Source organism: Lithobates pipiens, unplaced genomic scaffold, assembly GCF_037356315.1.
Source record: "Lithobates pipiens isolate NorthernLeopardFrog02 unplaced genomic scaffold, aLitPip1_a1.2 Scaffold_22, whole genome shotgun sequence".
Classification (NCBI taxonomy): domain Eukaryota; kingdom Metazoa; phylum Chordata; class Amphibia; order Anura; family Ranidae; genus Lithobates; species Lithobates pipiens.
In genome coordinates this window covers 299,186,880-299,206,303 of record NW_027507784.1, presented here as the reverse complement: position 1 = coordinate 299,206,303, position 19,424 = coordinate 299,186,880, and the positions used below count along the sequence as shown (strand labels likewise).

Genomic DNA, 19,424 nt, shown 5'->3' with positions numbered 1-19,424 from the left:
AAAACCATTTCAGGAGTTACTCTGGGTAAAAGGGTTGAGAAAGGCTGACCTACATCATGGAGGGGTATGAGCAGTAGCACTGGATTTGACTTAGTAGTCGCAAAGTATGATTGAAAAATTGAGATGGACTGTAAGAAAATTTGGGTTTAGGCTGCTCTTGGTTTAGGGGTGCCAGAGTGAGACTGTTTTACTATAGGAGTAAAAGATAAATGAAATAAAAGAGTCAAAAGAATTTCTGAATTTGTAAAATCTGCTTTTATCTGAAGTGTGGCAGGTTCCAACACATTTCGGGAGGCTCGCCATAATTAAGGCTAAAATCAAGTATTTAAAAAAATATAGTAACATTGTTGCAATATAAACACTATCCATATACTACCGTAAAAACTGAAAATATAAAATGATAAGTGTTTACAGAATAATTATAGATCTCCTATAAACACTATTTTTTTATTTTGTCTTTACATGTATGGTGTTTTATTATAAAATTGTTTCTATTGTTTTTGACTACCATTTATATCCCGATGAATGAGGCTTTTTAGACCCCAAGAACATACTGTATAGCATGTCTCAGAAGCTCCTCAGCTTCATGCATTGAAATATTGGACTTACAGTTTGAAGCTAGCATGTTCATTTTCTCTGTTTGAATATCATAAGGTCTATTAAGACTTCAAGAAAGGCAGGACAGATGTTTCTTGTTGCCTGCTGGAGCGACCTTACACGTCTTTTCTATTTGTCCCTAGATGAGTAGACACATCTAGGACTAAATCTTGAGCCATGATTAGGTACTGTTGTACCTGCTTTCACAGGAGAGAGAAAATAAAGGTTGGAGTTTACAAAATATTTACTAGTCATGGGTGGAGGATAGCTACAGGAGCTTGTACAGACCAAATACAGAAAACATCCCAAAATCTGCGGTCCGCGCTAATGGTTTCTCTTCACTAGAGTCAACCCAAATTGAAGCGACCATGGCTACCACTCACCACAACATCAGTACAACATTGGTACTCTCTGGTAGGGTCAGCCGACACTTGGGAGATCTGTGGACTTTGGTGCAAATGGTAATTTGGGGAAGTACCCCATGAATGAACTATGGGCAAAAAAATGTTTTTTTCATTTTGCATAGAGTAAGGTAGGGTTATAACCGCTGTAAGGTTTATTTTTGCCATCTTTGTTCTGTTGGGGAGATTTCCCTTTACTTCCTGCTCCATAGCCAAACAGAAAGTGAGTAAATCCCTGCAAATCTCTTGGGGACCCCCAGGTCCAGGGCCATCTTTAAAATTTATTGGACCCTGGGCAAACATTTTCTTAGGGCCTCCCTCCCCCCAATGCAGTTTCGCTCTCCACCTTCTCTGAGACATACAATAAATAGCAGCTAGACCTAAAATCAGTTTACTGTATCAGATCAGGCAGTGTTTGCGATTGGTTTCCAGAGGTTACAGCATATCATTACTGCTTACTGACCGGTTGCTAGAGGTTACAGCACTCCTTAAGGCTCACTGATTAGTTGCTAGAAGCTACAGCACATTTCTGTTTGTTGATTGGCTGCTAGAGATTGCTGTACAGTAATATTGCTCACTGGTTGCTATAGGTTACAGCACATCTTCTCCTCACTGCAGGGGGCATGATATACATATGAATTCTGCCTTTATTTACATATCAATGCAGTTGGCCTCAGCTATTTACATATGCATGCCACTGCTATTTACATATGAATGCCAGTATTTACATGTAAACACAGGTCTGCAGGTGAGTCATCTGTACACAACAATAGGGCAGAGCTGGGCAGCATTAGTAGCAGCACAGGACTAAAACTTCAAGGGAATGTAAACTGGGATAGTTGGCAAGTATGAGGCAGCTGCTTTGGGTCCCACAACAATGACAGGGCCCAGGGCAGCTGCCCCTTTTGCCCTGCCTTAAAGACGGCCCTGCCCAGGTCACCAGAACTAGTGTTCCCATTGGAAGATTTCCCCTCGATTACTTTTCTGGGGACAACCCAAAATTTTGAATTTTATTTTATTTTCACTTTCAATGATAATGGTAAATAGAACAATAGGGCAAATCTCCTTAACTGGGGCACAGACATCTATAAAAAAAAAAAAAAAAACCCTGACAGGTGTTCTAATCCCTCTCCATTCTATCAACAACTAAAGAAAGGTTTTGCCTTTAGTTATACCTTAATGGCTTACAGTTGCTGGAACTTGAGCGCCAACCTGCCTAAACCTACCCCGCATTTCCTTTTAGTTAGGTTGAGCCTACTTTTTTTTAAAAGAAAACCTCCAACATTCATAGGAGCGCAATGTTGCACGTCCTTGGTTTTTGACAAATCATTCTGCTGCTCCTTCAAGATAAGTTCATACTGTTGCAGGTGCAGGGCAGCATGTAAATCACACGCTTTCCCACATCCACAAGCACCCGCAGTCAAAACACGCTGCTCTTATGCAGATGTGCAGGGGTGCCATTTATTCTTAATGGCACCCGCACACATCAAAAAAGGCAGCGCATTTTCAGGTGAATGAAACTTGTGCAGCTGCATTTTGGGAAAGGTGCAATGACCTCTCCATTCAAATAAATAGGCTGCTGTACAAATGCGGCTCATAGGGAATGCGAGAGTGTGGACCTAGCCTTACTATCCAGGCTGGTGCAGGGAGGTGGCCAAGCTTAATTGCAGCAGAGAAAAGTTAGGCCACCAGGCAGGCTGTGCTCTCTGTCAGGGCTATGTACATCTCAGGACTGCATGAAAAGAAATACAAATGTTAGGACAAGTAGAACATCTCCTATATATATATATATATATATATATATATATATACACACTTTAACCTCCCTGGTGGTATTCCTGAGTGTCGCTCGGGGTGAATTTTTCAGTACCAAAAGCGGTAACCCAGAGTTACTCTCGGGATCGCATCACAGGATAAAGGCAAAGTTACTTACCTTGTCCCCAGTCAAACACTAAAAGTAACGACAGTGACAATTCTGCAACTGAGCTAAGTTCAGTGTTTTTAATTTGATTACATTATTGAATACATTTGATTATTATTATATTATTATTTGTTATAATTATTTATAGTTATTTATTATATTATAATTTATGGTTTCGTGTTTCAAACTTTACCATACCCGGGATGTCTACTAGACTCTTGTTTGGACAGATTTAAGTGAGTTACTCCTAAAGCCGCGTACACACGGGCGGATTGTATGGCCTACTTAGTCCGTCATACAATCCGACGGACAGTCCGTCATACTTTCGAATGAACGGACTTGACCACACACGGATGCACAAACAGTCCGTCGAAAGCTTGCGCGATGACGTGTACAGCACGTACGACGGGACTAGAAATAGGAAGTCCAATACACAGCAATGCAACCTTTCGCCGTGTAAATCCTTTCTGAGCATGCGCCATTCTTAGTCTGTCGAACTAGCCTACTGACGAGCGGATTGTCCGCTGAAACCAAAGTATGACGGACAGTATTTCGGAAATTCCGAAATACTTAGTACGCCAGACTGCACGCTGAAAAAGTCCGCTGAAGCCCACACACGAGCGGACTGTCCGCTGAAATGTGTTTCGACGGACTAAGTAGGCCATACAGTCCGCCCGTGTGTACGCGGCTTAAGAATTACAGGCCTACATTATAAAACGCCAAATTTCCATGCAAATTTTTTCTTATTTAAAAAAAAAAAAAAAACAATCCTTTAAAATCACTTTAACTGTTTGCCAAAGGTTGAGTGTTAATTCAGAAAAGGTTCCATACAGCTGTAGAACTGTTGCTGTGCCTTTAGTGAATCATAAAAGGGCTTTAGGGAAGAAGAGACATTCAGGTCACACGGAATAGGGACCCATGTGTCATCCCATAGAGATAGTTGGGCACAGCTTTAAATAGGAGTGTAAAAGTGCAGGAAGTGGTGTGAGTGTAAAAGGATAATTTGCTGGCTGAACAAACAGGCTCTGCCTGAGGCTTAGCACGGATGAGCTCAAGAACCTTTTTGCTGTCTCCAAGCATCTGTTGTTACATAAATTGTAACAGAAGTAAAGGGAGAGCAGGCCAGGCAATCATTTCTAGTTCTGGTGTGTTCAGTGCGATTATATATAAAATGCACCGAGATATATATGTTTTAGTTTGAGAATCTAGCTCTAGATTAGTGAAGATGTTAAATACTGTGATACAGTAATACATTGAGGACTGGTGATCACTGAACTGTTTTTATTTTTACCTCTCAGTCTCAGAGCATTGGTCATATATAAGTCTAGTTTTCCACTTAGCTTGTATTTTTCTTTTTTTTATTTGCAAACTTGGCAGCTTTGATTGGCGAAAAAAAAACTCATGAGTTGATTGTATATAATTTGCATACTTTTCTATTTTTTTTTTCCTGTCCATTAAATTTCATGTGCATGTAAAGGCAGACGTCCCAATACTTTTGGAAATATAGTGTATCTAGAAAAATAGCCACCATCTCTTGCTCGATTCAGAGATAGATTATGGACTATGTGGATGGATTATTTTTGAAAAAAGGTACCTTTCACATGGGGCGGAATCCAATTTACTCAGCAGGCGAACTGTTCACTGTTCCTCTGCTGATCAGAACAGAGCGAGCGGATGACAGGACCGTGCCTGCTCAGATTCTACAGAGTGGCCAGTACAGAGCACGCTCTGCTCTATGGGCAACCAGATGTAAACAGACAACCCTCCAATCCAATGTGCCTAAACAGAGGAGGACGGATCCCCTTCCTTTTTTTTTTTTTTTTTAGCCAACCCGATCAGGTTGGAGGTAGGCCCAGTACATTTACACCCACCGGTCCGCAGGGATGCATGAAGCATCCAATCATGTCTTTGCCTGAAAAATTGACAGGCGAACCTGATCGTATCGCCCGTATGAAAGGGGCCTGAGGATATCTTTTAGTGTCACCTCAAACAAGAGCTCAGCCAAAACTGATCGTTGTGCATTTATGATGTATTTATCTGTTTTGGTAAGATGTCTTTAGATAATGCTGCACCACTTTGGAAAGCATGTTTCAACATCTACCTGGCATTATAAAGTCAAGTCGAAAAGATGCATACCTTGAAAGGGCAGACTTTAAATCAATGTAAAAGTATATCTTAAAAAATTATTAAAAGCGGACCTCTACCCTCAAGTGAAAGTTCCGCTCATCGGAACCCTCCCCCCCTCCGGTGCCACAATTGGCACCTTTCAGGGGGGAGGGGGTGCAGATACCCGTATAATGCAGGTATCTGCACCCACTTCCAGGAATAGCTGGGAAATGCAACGCTTCACTTCCCGATTCCCTGACAGAGGATGGCGGCGGGGGCAGCCGAGAGACGAGCGATTGCTCGTCATCTGCTGCCGACATCGCTGGACCCTGGAACAGGTAAGTGTCCATTTATTAAAAGTCTTTGCAGTATTTGTAGCTGCTGACTTTTAAGATTTTTTTTTCAGGTGACACTCCTCTTTAAAGAGCAACCATACATAGAATAACTTTCTTTTTCATCTGATACTGAGCATACAATGAGTTTGCATAGCAATTTTATAGTGTCATTGTGACTATAATCATGCTGAAAGGCAGTGGAATAGGTTTACAGTGAGGGAAAAAATTATTTGATCCTCTGCTGATTTTGTACGTTTGCTCACTGACAAAGAAATGATAGATCTATAATTTTAATGGTAGCTTTATTTTAATGAGTGAAATGAGTATTAGACCTCTTTCACACCACACCGCCCTTTGCGTCGGCGGTAATTTTTTGCGGCGTTTTACCGCCGGATTTGCGGCGCATTTCGCCCGCTAGCGGGACGCTTTTACCCCCCGCTAGCGGCCGCAAAAGGGTTAAAACTGCCGGCAATACACTGCAATAGCGGCGTTTTGCCGGCGGCATTACAGCGCTGCCCCATTGATTTCAATGGGGAGCAGCGGTGGAGGAGCGGTAAACACACCGCTCCTTCACCGTTCCAAAGAAGCTGCTGGCAGGACTTTTTTCTGACGTCCTGCCAGCGCACCGCTGTAGTGCTTTCACACTACAAACAATGGTGCAGCTTCTTTAGGGCGGATTGCAGGTGCTATTTCTAACGCTATAGCGCCTGCAAAACGCCCTGGTGTGAAAGGGGTGTTTGGTCCTCTATCAATCAGCAAGATTTCTGGCTCTCAGGTGTTTGCTATACAGGTAATGAGCTGAGATTAGGAGCACTCTTTTAAAGGGAGTTCTCCTAATCTCAGCTTGTTACATGTATAAAAGACACCTGTCCACGGTAGCAATCAATCAATCAGATTCCAATCCAATCTCTCTACCACGGCCAAGACCAAAGAGCTGTCCAAGGATGTCAGTGACGAGATTGTAAACCTACACAAGGCTGGAATGGGCTACAAGTTTGAAATGCGTTTTTCTGGATATTATTGTTGTTATTCTGTCTCTCACTGTTAAAATAAACCTACCATTAAAATTATAGACTGATCATTTATTTGTAAGTGGGAAAACGTACAAAATCAGCAGGGGATCAAATACTTTTTTCCCTCACCGTATGGCCAGTCCCTGACTGGTTTTCTGTGACTGGTACATTTGGTGGTGCTTAGTTCTTAAAGTAGAGGCAAAACTTTTTTTTTCATTTTAGAGAAAGGGAGGGTTATAACCCCTGTTATGTAATTTTTTTTCACCATCTGTGTCTCATTGGTCTTCACTTGGGAGATTTGGGGCAATTGGTAATTTGGGGGAGTACCCCATGAATGCACTTAAAGTAGAACTATAGGGGGAAACTTTTTTTTCCACTTTGGATAGAGTAAAGAAGGCTTATAACCCCTTTAAGGTTTATTTTTGCCATCTTTGTTCCGTTGAGGAGATTTCCCTTCACTTCCTGTCCCATGGCCAAAGCAGAAAGTGAGAGGAAAATCAATTCAAATTAAGGGAATTCCTTGGGGACCCCCAGGTCACCAAAACTAGGGTCCCCATTGGAAGATTTCACCTCTATTACTTTTTCAGGGACATGCCAAAATTTGGGATTGTCTTCTACTTTTACTTTCAGGAATAATTGTAAACAGGACAAATAAAGAGGATCAATCTCCTAAAATGAGGCACAGACTGCGAAATAAACTGACAAATGTTCTAATCCCTCTCCACACAATCCAAAACAACCAAAAAAAGTTTTGCCTTTAGTTATACTTTATGAAAATAATTATAATAAAAATCACAGCATCAGCTCAGTGTGGGTTGCAATGTTTCTATGGACATTGCTGTTCCTGTTACAGCAGGTTGAAGGCTATATATATATATATATATATATATATATATATATATATATATATATGTATTATGCCGCGTACACACAACTGGACTTTCTGGCAGAAAAGGTCCGATGGTCTTCCCGACGGACTTCTGAGAGAACAGACTTGCCCACACATGAACGGACAAAAGTCAGTTCGTTTTGAAGGTGATGATGCACGACGGGACTAGAAAAGAAAGTTCAATAGCCAGTAGCCCATAGCTGTCCTTGCGTCGTATTTGGTCCGTCGGACCAGCATACAGATGAACAGTTTTCCCAATAGAAATTGATTCCATCAGACAGATTTGAAACATGTTCTATTTCTAGGTCCGTCTGAATTTTTGAAGAAAAAAGTCAGATGAAGCCCACATGAATGATTCCGTCGGACCATTCAACTGAAAGCTGCATGTTTGAAGCTTGTAGAATTACTGTTTCAGTGACCCGAAGGCTGTATCACTACATTCCTGTGTACGCAGTCTATTTATTTCCAATATTTCTAGAGTACTGACATTTTAGACAGCACTTTACAGAGTATATAGAAACTGCCACATCCATCCTTGCACCAGAGGAACTTACAATCTAAAGTTCCTATCATAGAAACAAACACACAAATACATACATTGCAAACATTTTTGGTTAGAAGTCAGTTGAAGGAAAAATGAAGACGGCTTTTTCACTCAAATCTGCAACCAACAATGTATTTCTCTTACTACAAATCCTATATTACTAGCTTATATTTTTTTGTAGCAAAAGTGGGATAACACGTTAAGAGTCTAATTATATGAGTTTGGATTACAGGCAAAAAAACACATACAATCCAACTGCTGTTCATGGCAGGAACTGAATCCTGCAATACAATGCTGCATGGCCAACGTGCTAACTATGTTAACTGCTGTTATTATCGATATATAATTAGAAAAATGTGCCACTTTGTATATTCAGGACAAGGTGACAGGTCCTCTTTATTAGCCACTCCCCCATGCCTGCAGAAGTCTTGAGTTTATTCCCTTCGTAAGGTCCTTGTCGGAGGGTTAATGACCTTGCTACTTCCCCTAAGAAATGGGTTCGGGCCTGGCGTTTGGCAAACTCAAGCATTCCATCTTGGGAAAAAACAAAACAGTTAGTGCGCCCCTATACCTAGAGGAAAGCAGCAAAGATGGCCATAGGTGGTGGGTATAGGGGGGTATGTTATTTGCACTCTTTTTAAGTATGACTGTTCTGTACTTTCACTGAATGCATTCAGCTATGCATATGTCGAATTCCATTTTGTAGTAGGGTATTTCATTCTGCAGAGCATTTTCTTTCCCATGCCTTAGGTTCTGTTACATTTCCAAGATGTATAGATGCGCATTGCCCTGGACTGGGAGATGATTTAGACAGCTTACACCACATAGTGCAGTGTGCTCATTTTTCCTCCACCATGCCAAAGTCATCTCGCTGAAGCACGTACCCCACCAGTGTGCCTTATTCAGACCTTCAGCTAGCTTTCACCGTCCCCCCATCTAGCACTGCACACGTGCACACGTTGCACATTTGAAATTAACTCATGTTTCAAGATTTTAATCCCACCATCATCAGTTGCCTGGATGGACAGAATTGAAAGATCTGCTTTTAGTATCACCTGTCGCTGCTTTTCCCAATGGTCACTAATCCATGTGCACAGGGTTAAGCCATGAGAACTCGGGCTGCAAATTTTTTCTGATCTGTCTGTATCTGGGGATTTAACCCAGTCAATCCCCGAAGCCCCTTAACAGCTCCTGAGGCGCCATTCATTCTGCAATGTCTGAGCACATTTTTTCGGCACACGGTTTTGAACAGCAGGAGAGACAGACACATGCAGTATTTAGGCCCTCCATTGGTTAGAGAATTCTGACCCTAATAAGCAAAGGACTGCCAATTTCTAGTAACTGCACAGACAATCCTCACTGGAGATTTCTTGGTGGGGTACTGAGAAGGAAATCCACAGAGGTCGGATATTGGGTCAAGCTAATAAAAAATGTTGATATTGGAAAAAGTGATGATATTGTTTCTGGTGCTGTTGTTTATGTAGCTCAAACTATAATAAAGTATGTGAGTACTTGAGAGTGTATGTATTACAAGACGTACAACTTATTCAATGAGTTGTCATTATGTGCATATTTATTTGCACTATAGACTTATGCAGCGTATTTACCACTTGTGGTCCAACACAACCTTGCTTAATTAGTTCATATAGTCCAGTGATCTCCAAACTGTGGTCCTTTATCCGGCCCTTAGGACACTATTCCTCCAACTGACACCAATAATGGGGCACCATTCCTCCCAATGACAGCATTAATCGATCCCCTTGTTTAGCAATTTTGGAGACCCCTGATAAAGGCTGATAAGGTTCTATCTATTGACCTTCTTTCACTAAAACTATTTTTGCAAATTATTCTATTATTCTTATCTGCTTAAGTCCAGATCCAAGTACCAACTAAAGCAATGTAGTGCTAGCCTCATAGGAGGCACTTATTTTAACTGGTTCTTCCCCAAACAGTACTGAGGCTACCAATCACACAGGCAACAGTCCATTCCCGCTGGCTGCATTAAACAAGACTAGGGCAGCCTTTCTCAACCTATTTACTCTAGAAACCCAGATAAAACCAATTCATTGTGGGTGAGTGAAAAGAATGTCCCTTATAGTGGTGGTCAAAAGCCACCATTAGAGATAGTTAAAAAGATCATTGATGTCATGTCATTAATTCTTCCAAGTGTTGCTAATCCTGGAACTTTTTGGGAACTATCAAATGGGAGGTTAGCCACAGCTCAAGGAACAGCTAGCAACCTCTGGAGAAACACTAGTTGAGAATGGCTGGTCTAAGGGATGTATTTTTTAGATTTAATGGTTGTAGAACTAGTAATAGGAGGAGCGTTGGGGTGGTATGGAATACTCCAAAAATGTTGACTTGTAACAGGAGGATACATTTCACTAGGTGGAACTTCGTTGAACAGTATTTGAGCCAGAAACAAAGGGGAAGGCTGGATCTGAGACCCTTTAGGAACTGTCTTTGAGCAAGCTACCGCTGGTATCTCAAAAGTAGAATAGCAGACAATCACTAGGACCCTGATGTGAGGTCAGTACTCCCAATGTCCCATGGCAGGTACACATCTTCCAGCCTCCACCAGGCACTCTTCAGTGAGTTCTCCAGACCAGATCCTTGGGGGAAACTGCTTAGTTAGCTCCAAATATATTTATAAATAGGCCCCCCTGGGGTGTGGCCTGGCACGGCATTTAGGATGTACTTCCATAGAGCTCCATCCACTACTCCTGTAATTAAGCTTATCATGTGACTCTGTGGCAACCCGATCATACTTGGAACACCTGTGAGGGAACCCTCATCCTGCACGGACATATCCCCATCAAAATCTCACAAAGCTGCCGTGGTCAAGCTCAAGCAATACCGCTGGCAAGATAAGGAAAGCCTTGAGGAAAATGGCGGCGCTGCACACGAGGAGAAAGACTCGGCTGGGGACACAGACAGGCTCCTCAAGGTGATTACATACTGTAGAACTTACCTCACTGCTCAAATCGAGGAGGTGAAGATAGATATTTCACTGATCCGGCAAGACTTCCAGAAGCTCTGTGACTGAGTGAAGAAGGCCGAGAACCGCCTGGGTGCTATGGAAGATGTACTCCTGGCACCTAAACCCATTCTGGTTATCACTGTTCCCAGAGGATGATGAGCTTGTGAATACCTGGAAGCTATATTTTATGGAAAATGATCAGTCTGCTTCCCCATCTGTGGTGTGGGAATCCTTTAAGGTACATGTTCGCTCTACTCTGATCTCCCACATTAATAGGTTGAAGGCTGACTCTGCTGGTGTAACTGATAAGGTGATAGTGGAGTTATCCACTGAACAGTCCTATGCACATGACCTAACACCAGCCTTAGCTGACCTTCTCAAGGTGCAAACCAGAGTGGTGAACCAGTTACATTATGAGAAGTCTAGGCAGAAACTTTTTTTTTCCAAGCAAAAACTATTTTAGCATGGCAAGCATGCGGGCAAATTGCTAGCATATTTAGTACATAGTGAAAACAGACAGCCGGTTGTAATATCACTTCATGGCGATGGGGGAGAACATATTACTGACCCTCCCAGGGTAATTGCTAAATTTGGAGACTTCTTTTCAGAACTATATATGTCTACAACCATAGAGGATGGAGATTTGATGAATCTCTTTCTAGAAGGAATAACCTTCCCGCAACTTACAGATGACCAAATAGCACTGTTAGAGGCCTCTCTCACGACAGAGGAAATTACAGAGGCACTGGGTAGCTTCGCCAGATCCAAATCTCCAGGCTTAGATGACCTACCTGTCAAATTTTATTTACAGTATAGTGAGCTGAATACCACTAAACTGCTAGCTCTTTAGAACTATGCCTTTGAATCCTTTGAATTACCACCCTTAAGAAAGGCGATTATAATTTTGATACCCAAGCCAGGAAAGGACAACCCGACTCCTACTGCCCTATTTCCCTACTACAGGTCGATATCAAGATCCTAACTATGGTTCTTGCTCTTCGCCTCAACCAAGTTATCTTGACCCTGATACTTACAAATCAGGCAGGTTTCATGCCAGGGAGTAACACATCATCTAATCTAAGAAAACTGTACATTTACCTGCAAGCCCCACACGAGGGGGTTGGTTCACGGGTGGTAGTGACTTTAGATACGGCTAAAGCATTTGATTCAGTGGAGTGGAGCTATTTGTGGAAATGCTTGGAATGCTACGGCTTTGGGATCAAGACTATTAAATGAATTCAATTGTTGTATAAGGACCCACAGGCCAAGGTGGTAGCCAATGGATGGCCCTCCCTGGCTTTTCGCCTAGCGAGGGGTATGAGGCAGGACTGCCCGTTGTCCCCATTGCTATATGCATTGGCAGCGGAACCCCTTGCTATTTCTATAGGGGAGAACCCGGAGATCCATGGTCTCTGTGCAGATGGCTTGACTGAAAAAATATGTATGTATGCTGATGACACCTTGTTGTACTTGGCTGGTCTCTCTCTCCAAAATGCATTAAGTACGATAGAACAATTTGGATCATTTTCTGGGCTTAAGATCATCTGGGAAAAGACACAAATCCTTCCCACCATCTGAGGTCCAGGCCGTCTCAGAGTATCTCTCATTAAATACCTAGGAGTACAAATGTATCTAGGATCCCAGCTGAGCACATCTCCCTTAATGTAGAACCTCTCTTTACTCTAATCAAATCCAAAATACAAACTTGGGCTTGCCTACTCCTGGGTGTCTGGGGACGCATTAATCTATTAAAAATTATACTGTTACCTAAAATATTGTATATCCTTTGGCACACCCTGGAGGCTATTCTCAAACCGTTTGTCTGGGGAACTATTTGACACAAACTCGCCTGGCGGCTTATTCAGAATCCTACTGACCTGGGCGGCACAACCCTTCCAGATTTCAACTTCTAGTATATCGCTTCCCATTTATCCCAATTGTACCACATAGATAAGACAGACAGAAAGATTTGGCACTTTTTTGTGCCCAAATTGGGCGCAATGGACCTTAGACCCTCTATGTGCAACTGCAGTGGGTTCTGGAGGTGCCAGACCTGAAGGGGATAGCAAGACCTTATTGTATCACTATAGATGCATATGGAACATCGCCACTGATAAACTGGGGATCCCCCCAATTAATGACTTCACCCCTATTTTGCATAATGGGTTACTCCCTGAATTCCTACGGATCCCTGACCCAGAGATTTGGGGCTCCCGAGGAATTTGCTATTTGCACCACTTACTCTCAAATGGGGAACTGAAACATTTCAATACTCTTCGCAGTGAATTCATGCTCCCAAACTTTATGTTTTTACAGGTACGCCATGCCATGCAATCCCAGTTGCCTCAGTCCCACCCACAGCCTTCCTCCAATTCTATAAATACAGTAGTTAAAAGCACAGACCCCCAAAAGCTAATCTACACCTAACATGCTTACTACCCCATCTTCCACCAAATTAGCATATAACGTTAAATCACGCTGGGAGAGGGAGGCGGGTCACTTAGAAGATGAGGAATGGAGTGTATCCCCTAAACTATCTGATAGACTATCTAAAATATTTATCCTGCACCGTGCCTACCTCACCCCTCTTATGCCATGCACACACAATCCGACTTTCTGGCAGAAAAAGTCAGACGGAATATTTTCATTGGATATTGCAATCATGTGTGGGCCTCATCGGACTTTTCTTTTTTCGAAAATTCTGATGGACCTAGAAATAGAACATATTTTAAATCTTTCCGACAGAATCAATTCCTATCGGGAAAACCGTTCGTCTGTATGCTGTTCCGACGGACCAAAAACCACAGCTATTGGCTACTGGCTATTGAACTTCCTTTTTCTAATCCCGTTCTACATGTTGTATGTCACTTCATTCTAGATGATCGGACTTTGGTGTGATCATGTGTAGGCGAGACCGTTTCAGAGGCACTCAGTCGGAAAAACCATCAGTTTATTCTGATGGAAAAAACGGTCATGTGTACGTGGCATGAGAGTAGCTAAATATAAGAGGGGATACTCTACCACTTGCTCCCTGTGCCACCAAGTGACGGGCACATTCTTCCATCTCATATTGACATGCCCTCTTATACAGGGATTCTGAAAACAGGTCATGGACTTCCTACACAATACTATGGGCTCTCTGCTTACTCTAGATCTGAAGCAATGTATACTGGGGATATTCCCGGATCTGGAAATCAATAGGTTCAAAAAGATATTCCTACATGAAATGCTATTTTCAGCCAGGAAAACTATTGCTAAGCAATGGATGAGTCCGTCGCCCCCCAGTTTCATTGACTGGAAGGTGGATATGAACAACACCTTGCCTATAGGATATTCTTATATAAAAACAGAGGGTGCCCAGCCAAGTAAAATTTGGGACTGGTGGCTTTCAGACTCTGACACCTGCACGTGACCAACGGCCTGGGTCCTCCAGGCCTGGCAGCTACTACTAACAATTAATCTGTCAAGTAGATTCTAGGCAGGTATTGCCATCTGTATTCTGTTTACTTGCAGCATGACCACTTATGGAATTTGTTTTGTATACTATTTTTCCACACGAGATAACTGTATTGCCTTAAAGAGGAAGTAAACCCTGATGAGTTTACTTCCTCTTTCATTCCCTGCAAAGGTAAAGCATAATGGACTACTATGCATCGCATAGTAGTCCATTATGTGTCACTTACCTGACACAGGAGCCAGCAAAGTCACCGCTGTCCCCTGTAGTCCGGCGCATCCATCTTCTCGGTGGGTCTCGCTGCTCTGCCGCTGTCATTCGGCGAAGCCGCGATGACGTCACTCCCGTGCATGCGCACGGGAGCCGCCACGCGCGGCATATCGCCGTTGACGGCGGCGAGCTCAGTGCATGTAGGTTTAGGTTTAGGATATTTTTTAGGAGATATTTAGGAGATATTTCTTGGACCTACAGGTAAGCCTTAATCTAGGCTTGCCTGTAGGTCAAAGTGTGTTGGAAGGGTTTACAACCACTTTAAAGATACATGCAAGACTATGTTGTATATGTAAATTGTTTAATAAAAATTTTTTAAACAAAAGAGAAATAGGCCCCCCAGATCTGCTATAGCTGGGACCTAAACATCAGCAGACTCCAGCAGAACTGCCGCTGACTGAGACTGGGGATTTCTGCAGCAGGACAAAAACAAGGCTACTGCAGACCCCAGAGTATTTATGTTCCCCCCAGTCCCCTACTGGCCGCACCTCCCCAGGATTTTCTGCAGCACAATAAATATTTAGGCTGCCCATTTGACTCTCCCAGCCCTCTATGTTCTCTATGTTTGTTCAAATCTGTGGTCTGTGAGATCCAGAACTACCCAGAGAAATCAATAATTGCTCCAATGATTATAGAGGAGCCAAAAAATAAGTTTTAGCTATCATCCTAGCAACCTACCTAGGAGTGTGCTACATCAACTGACACAGGGTGATTAATGCTTCTTGCAAACTCATTATTTTTTCAGATGGCAGGACTGTTTGCACCATTTTGTTTTCTTCTTTGCAGGGAAGAATGGGAGTGGCTTCAGACCTTGGCCAGTGTGGACGAACCAATCACCAGTGAGCAGGACTCAGAAAGCTGCCACAATATATTACTGCAGGAACTTAGGAAAGCTGTGAAAGATATTATGGGTCAAATCAACATTCCTCTTGAAGAGGTAACTGGGATGTTGGGAAGAAAATAAAAGAACGTCATCAACTTTTTGTTACATATACTGTACCTACATATTGGTGGATTGCACTTGTGATGATTTACCTTCATCAACTTGCATGTATTATTATATTATTATTATATAGGTTTTATATAGCGCCAACAGTTTGCGCAGCGCTTTACAACATGAGGGCAAACATTACAGCTACATTACAATTTGGTACAAGAGGAATCAGAGGGCCCTGCTCGTTGGAGCTTACAATCTAAAAAGGAAGGGTCAATTGATACTAGGACTAGGGACTAGGATAGTGATGTAGCTTGGGGCAGAGTTGTGGATGGCTTTGTAAATTATTGTTAGTACTTTGAATTTTATTTGTTGGGTGAGTGGAAGCCAGTGCAGGGATTGGCAGAGAGGGGTGGAGGACACTGAATGGCTGTTAAGGTGTATAAGTCTGGCAGCGGCATTTATTATGGACTTAAGGGGGGATAGTCTATGTAAAGGTAATCCAATGGGGAGGGAGTTGCAGTAGTCACGAGCATGTATAAGAAGAACTACCCTTTTGTACACACACTCTCACTTCTGATTTGGCTTTGTGTTAGGGTCAGAGGGTGAACCCTCGGCAGGTCACATTTGTAATTCAAGTTTCAATAAAGTTTTACCCGTGGGATTGCTTCAGCAATGAATTTTCCATTTCTTCCATAGTTAGATTGCATAGTGGGGTTTTTGGATGAATCCTGTTTAAAAGTCAGCACTTGGTTTCATAGGAACCCTAGAGATTTGGGCCTTGAGCAGAGCATTTCTTGAACACGATTGTGAATTTCCTGCAAAATGTGTATTAATAGTCGAGGCATGAAGTAGAGAGGCTAAAACAGGCTAGAATCGATGACCCAAAAAGTAGGTAAACCATAAGTACTATATTCCACCAACATCTGTGTAGTAAAAGTAACAGGGACCTGTTATTGATTGTTTCTTGAAAGCAGCATAACCTGTTGGAGTGATATGTGTTGCCCCTGGAGGTCTTGCATTCTATGATTCTAGGACACAGAAACGCAGATCAGTCAGTATATGTAGCTCAGTTCAGGTTTATTTACTGAATGTAAGCGAATGCAAAAAAATGCTCATTGATTATTTTATCCTCTTTGCATGTAGGCTAAAGACTTCCGTCTCTACAGTCAAGAGGTTCTGGAGTATGGAGGCCAGGTCTCCTTTTTATTGTTGCTGCCTCCATCAGATGATGTCTGCACAGCTCCTGGCCAGAACAGCCCCTACACTCCCTACTCAGGATTCCTCACACTGCCCCTGCAAATTTTTGAGCTAGGTAAGTCCCCCAATAGTCTCGTCATTTGTTTACCTCTCTGCATGTGGCACCATGGTAGGGCAGCAACGGAAAAAGGACAAGAACAAGGACCACCAAACGAAGCTTATTCCCTGTTTTGAACTGCATAAAAATATGCTTCATTTTTTTCCTTTATTTAAAGGAATATTTTGTATTTAGGCTAGCTTAGTTTATTTCATAAAGTGTGCTTTTTATTGCTCGTTTTTCTTTTTTTATGTGTTTGATTTTTTTTTAATCAGGAAAATGTTTATTGGAATAAACAACGAGTTTGGCAGTCCAAAACATGTCAATACAGTGAAATTTGAGTTGACATACATAACCAAATGCAATGTTTACATAAACATTGTCGAGTATAGGTGAATGTTCCCACATACCCACCTCCAGTGCATTGACTGCACAGTGCTACAGTCTTACCAATCTACGCAAATTAAGACAAAATCACATAAGGTCATCTGAATTATAAACAAGTCATTCCTTTATGGTCTACTTGGACACATAAACCGTCTCTGGAATACAAGTTCCTGTGGGCTGAGAGCAGGGGTATCTAGCCACATTCCCTACAATTTCGAATTTGCCAGAAATATGCCCCATACACACGGTCGGACATTCCAACCACAAAATCCGTCAGATTTTTTCCAATGGATTTTGGCTGAAACTTGTCTTGCATAGACACGGTCGCACAAAGTTGTCGGAAAATCCGATCGTTCGGAATGAGGTGACATACAAAACGTACGACGGGACTACGTAGAGGCCAGTAGCTTTCGTCTCCAAATTTTTTCTGAGCATGCGTGGCACTTTGTGAGTCGGAAATCTCTACACACAATCGGAAAAAGTCTGATCAGATTTTGTTGTTGGAAAATTTTAGATCCAGCTCTAAAACTTTTTCCGTTGGAAATTCCGACAGAAAAAATCAGATAGAGCCCACACACGATCGTATTTTCCGACAACATAATCCGATCTGACTTTTTCCGTCGGAATTTCCGACCGTGTGTATGGGACATAACCCCTGTATATGTAAATATGGCTTTCTAAAAGTAACGAGTTAACTACAGATGACACCCAAGACTTATGTGTAGGGGGATCAGGAAATTTCCACAATAGGATTAACCTACAAGGGTAAAAAAGGGCCCTGCCTATAGCTATCCTAGGGTATTCCTCCTCAATGACCCCCTCCAGTACATTTAAGAGACAATATTTAGGGTCCACTGGGATTTTTACCTTAAATACCACTTTACATTTTTTACTTTACTTTTTCCACTGTCTCTTTTTTTACATAATAATAAGAAGCCATTTTTGGAACAAGTACAGGTCCAGGATAGTTGACATGTGTTACCATAACCCCCAGCTGCCATTTAAAGTAATTTTACCCTTAAAAACTATGAAATTCCACTTTCCCCATTGACTCCAATGGCCACATTTTACCCAAATTTTATTTGAAATTTTGGTGCATTAAAAACTCACATTGTTGTATATCCCTAATGATCACCATGCGCCAAGAAAAGAGGTAGACAGACCATAGAACAGTGGTCTCCAAACTGTGGCCCAGTCCTTTGCTTGCTTTTATCCAGTCCTTGGGGCACTGTTTTTTTATCCACTGATAAAAAAAATGGGCACAATTTCTCCTAGTAACACCAATAATTGGGCAAAATTCCTCCAAATGACACCAATGATAGGGCACAATTCCTCCCACTGACACCAAAGATGGGGCATTTTTTTCCCACTGACAACAGGACCTTTTCTACTCCCAATGGTCATAGTCCAGCCCCCCAAAAGTCTTAAGGACAGTAAACTGACCCTTTGTTTAGAAATTTTGGATGCCCCTGCTATAGAAGTTTAAATATAAATGTTTTTAACAGTTTGGATATACCTGATTGGCCCCGTTGCTGGTGGACCAGAAGATGATCTTGTGTCTACTGGCAGGCTTTAACCGTTACTGGTTTCAAAAGGAGGCTGTCTAGACAATGCATAAACATTCACGCTTGGTTTTAACATACCATAGTCATTCATTGATCTCAAATCTATGGCCACTTTTACTCAATGAATCATTTATATTTTGGAAGTTGAATTATAGCCACAAACACCTTGCCAGCTCATACATGGGGCTAGAGCCGCCGTGTTGTCTGGTGGCACTGGTTATTCTAAACAGACAACACAAGGACTGTTGGGAACAAAAAGCACAATACATTAGCAGGGGGCCCCAAAAAAAATTCACTTAATTGAAAAAATGTACAAACTCAATCATCCAAATCCCAATTCAAGTAAAATAATACTGTTCTTTTTAATAAAATCAAAGGATTTATAACAAACATTTTGTGGTTGTTGGCATTCACAATACATTATAGCCTAATGTTAAAATAACAAACATGTGCGTTTTTTATTTTATTTATTTTTTTATATAGAACGTATTTATTGTTGTTCTATTGCTGTATAATTAAGCTTTTTTTTTTTTTTTTTTCTATCCAGTTCACTTTTTCACATACGATCGTGATTTTATCAGTCAGTATTGTCAGTTATCCGCCATGTTGGAGTTGGAGTCTCTATTGTCACAGCAAAGTCTTAGGGAGGCCTTTTCTGATTCTGAACTTACAACAGCGAAGCAGCGCCATCAGCAAGTGCAAGATTTTATACAGGTAATGAACAGAGAGAA

The 19,424-nt window shown here is 41.9% G+C and overlaps 1 protein-coding gene across 3 annotated transcripts in view; it reads left to right on the top strand.

Moving 5' to 3' along the window:
• LOC143924770 (ankyrin repeat and fibronectin type-III domain-containing protein 1-like) overlaps positions 1 to 19,424 on the top strand; it is a 552,097-nt gene that overhangs the window by 518,433 nt on the left and 14,240 nt on the right. For all 3 annotated transcript variants that reach the window (XM_077449225.1, XM_077449226.1, XM_077449227.1), the window contains 3 exons: positions 15,297 to 15,447; positions 16,591 to 16,759; positions 19,241 to 19,407. In XM_077449225.1, coding sequence (XP_077305351.1) covers positions 15,297 to 15,447; positions 16,591 to 16,759; positions 19,241 to 19,407 — 487 coding nt within the window. The remainder of the gene's footprint in view (positions 1 to 15,296; positions 15,448 to 16,590; positions 16,760 to 19,240; positions 19,408 to 19,424) is intronic.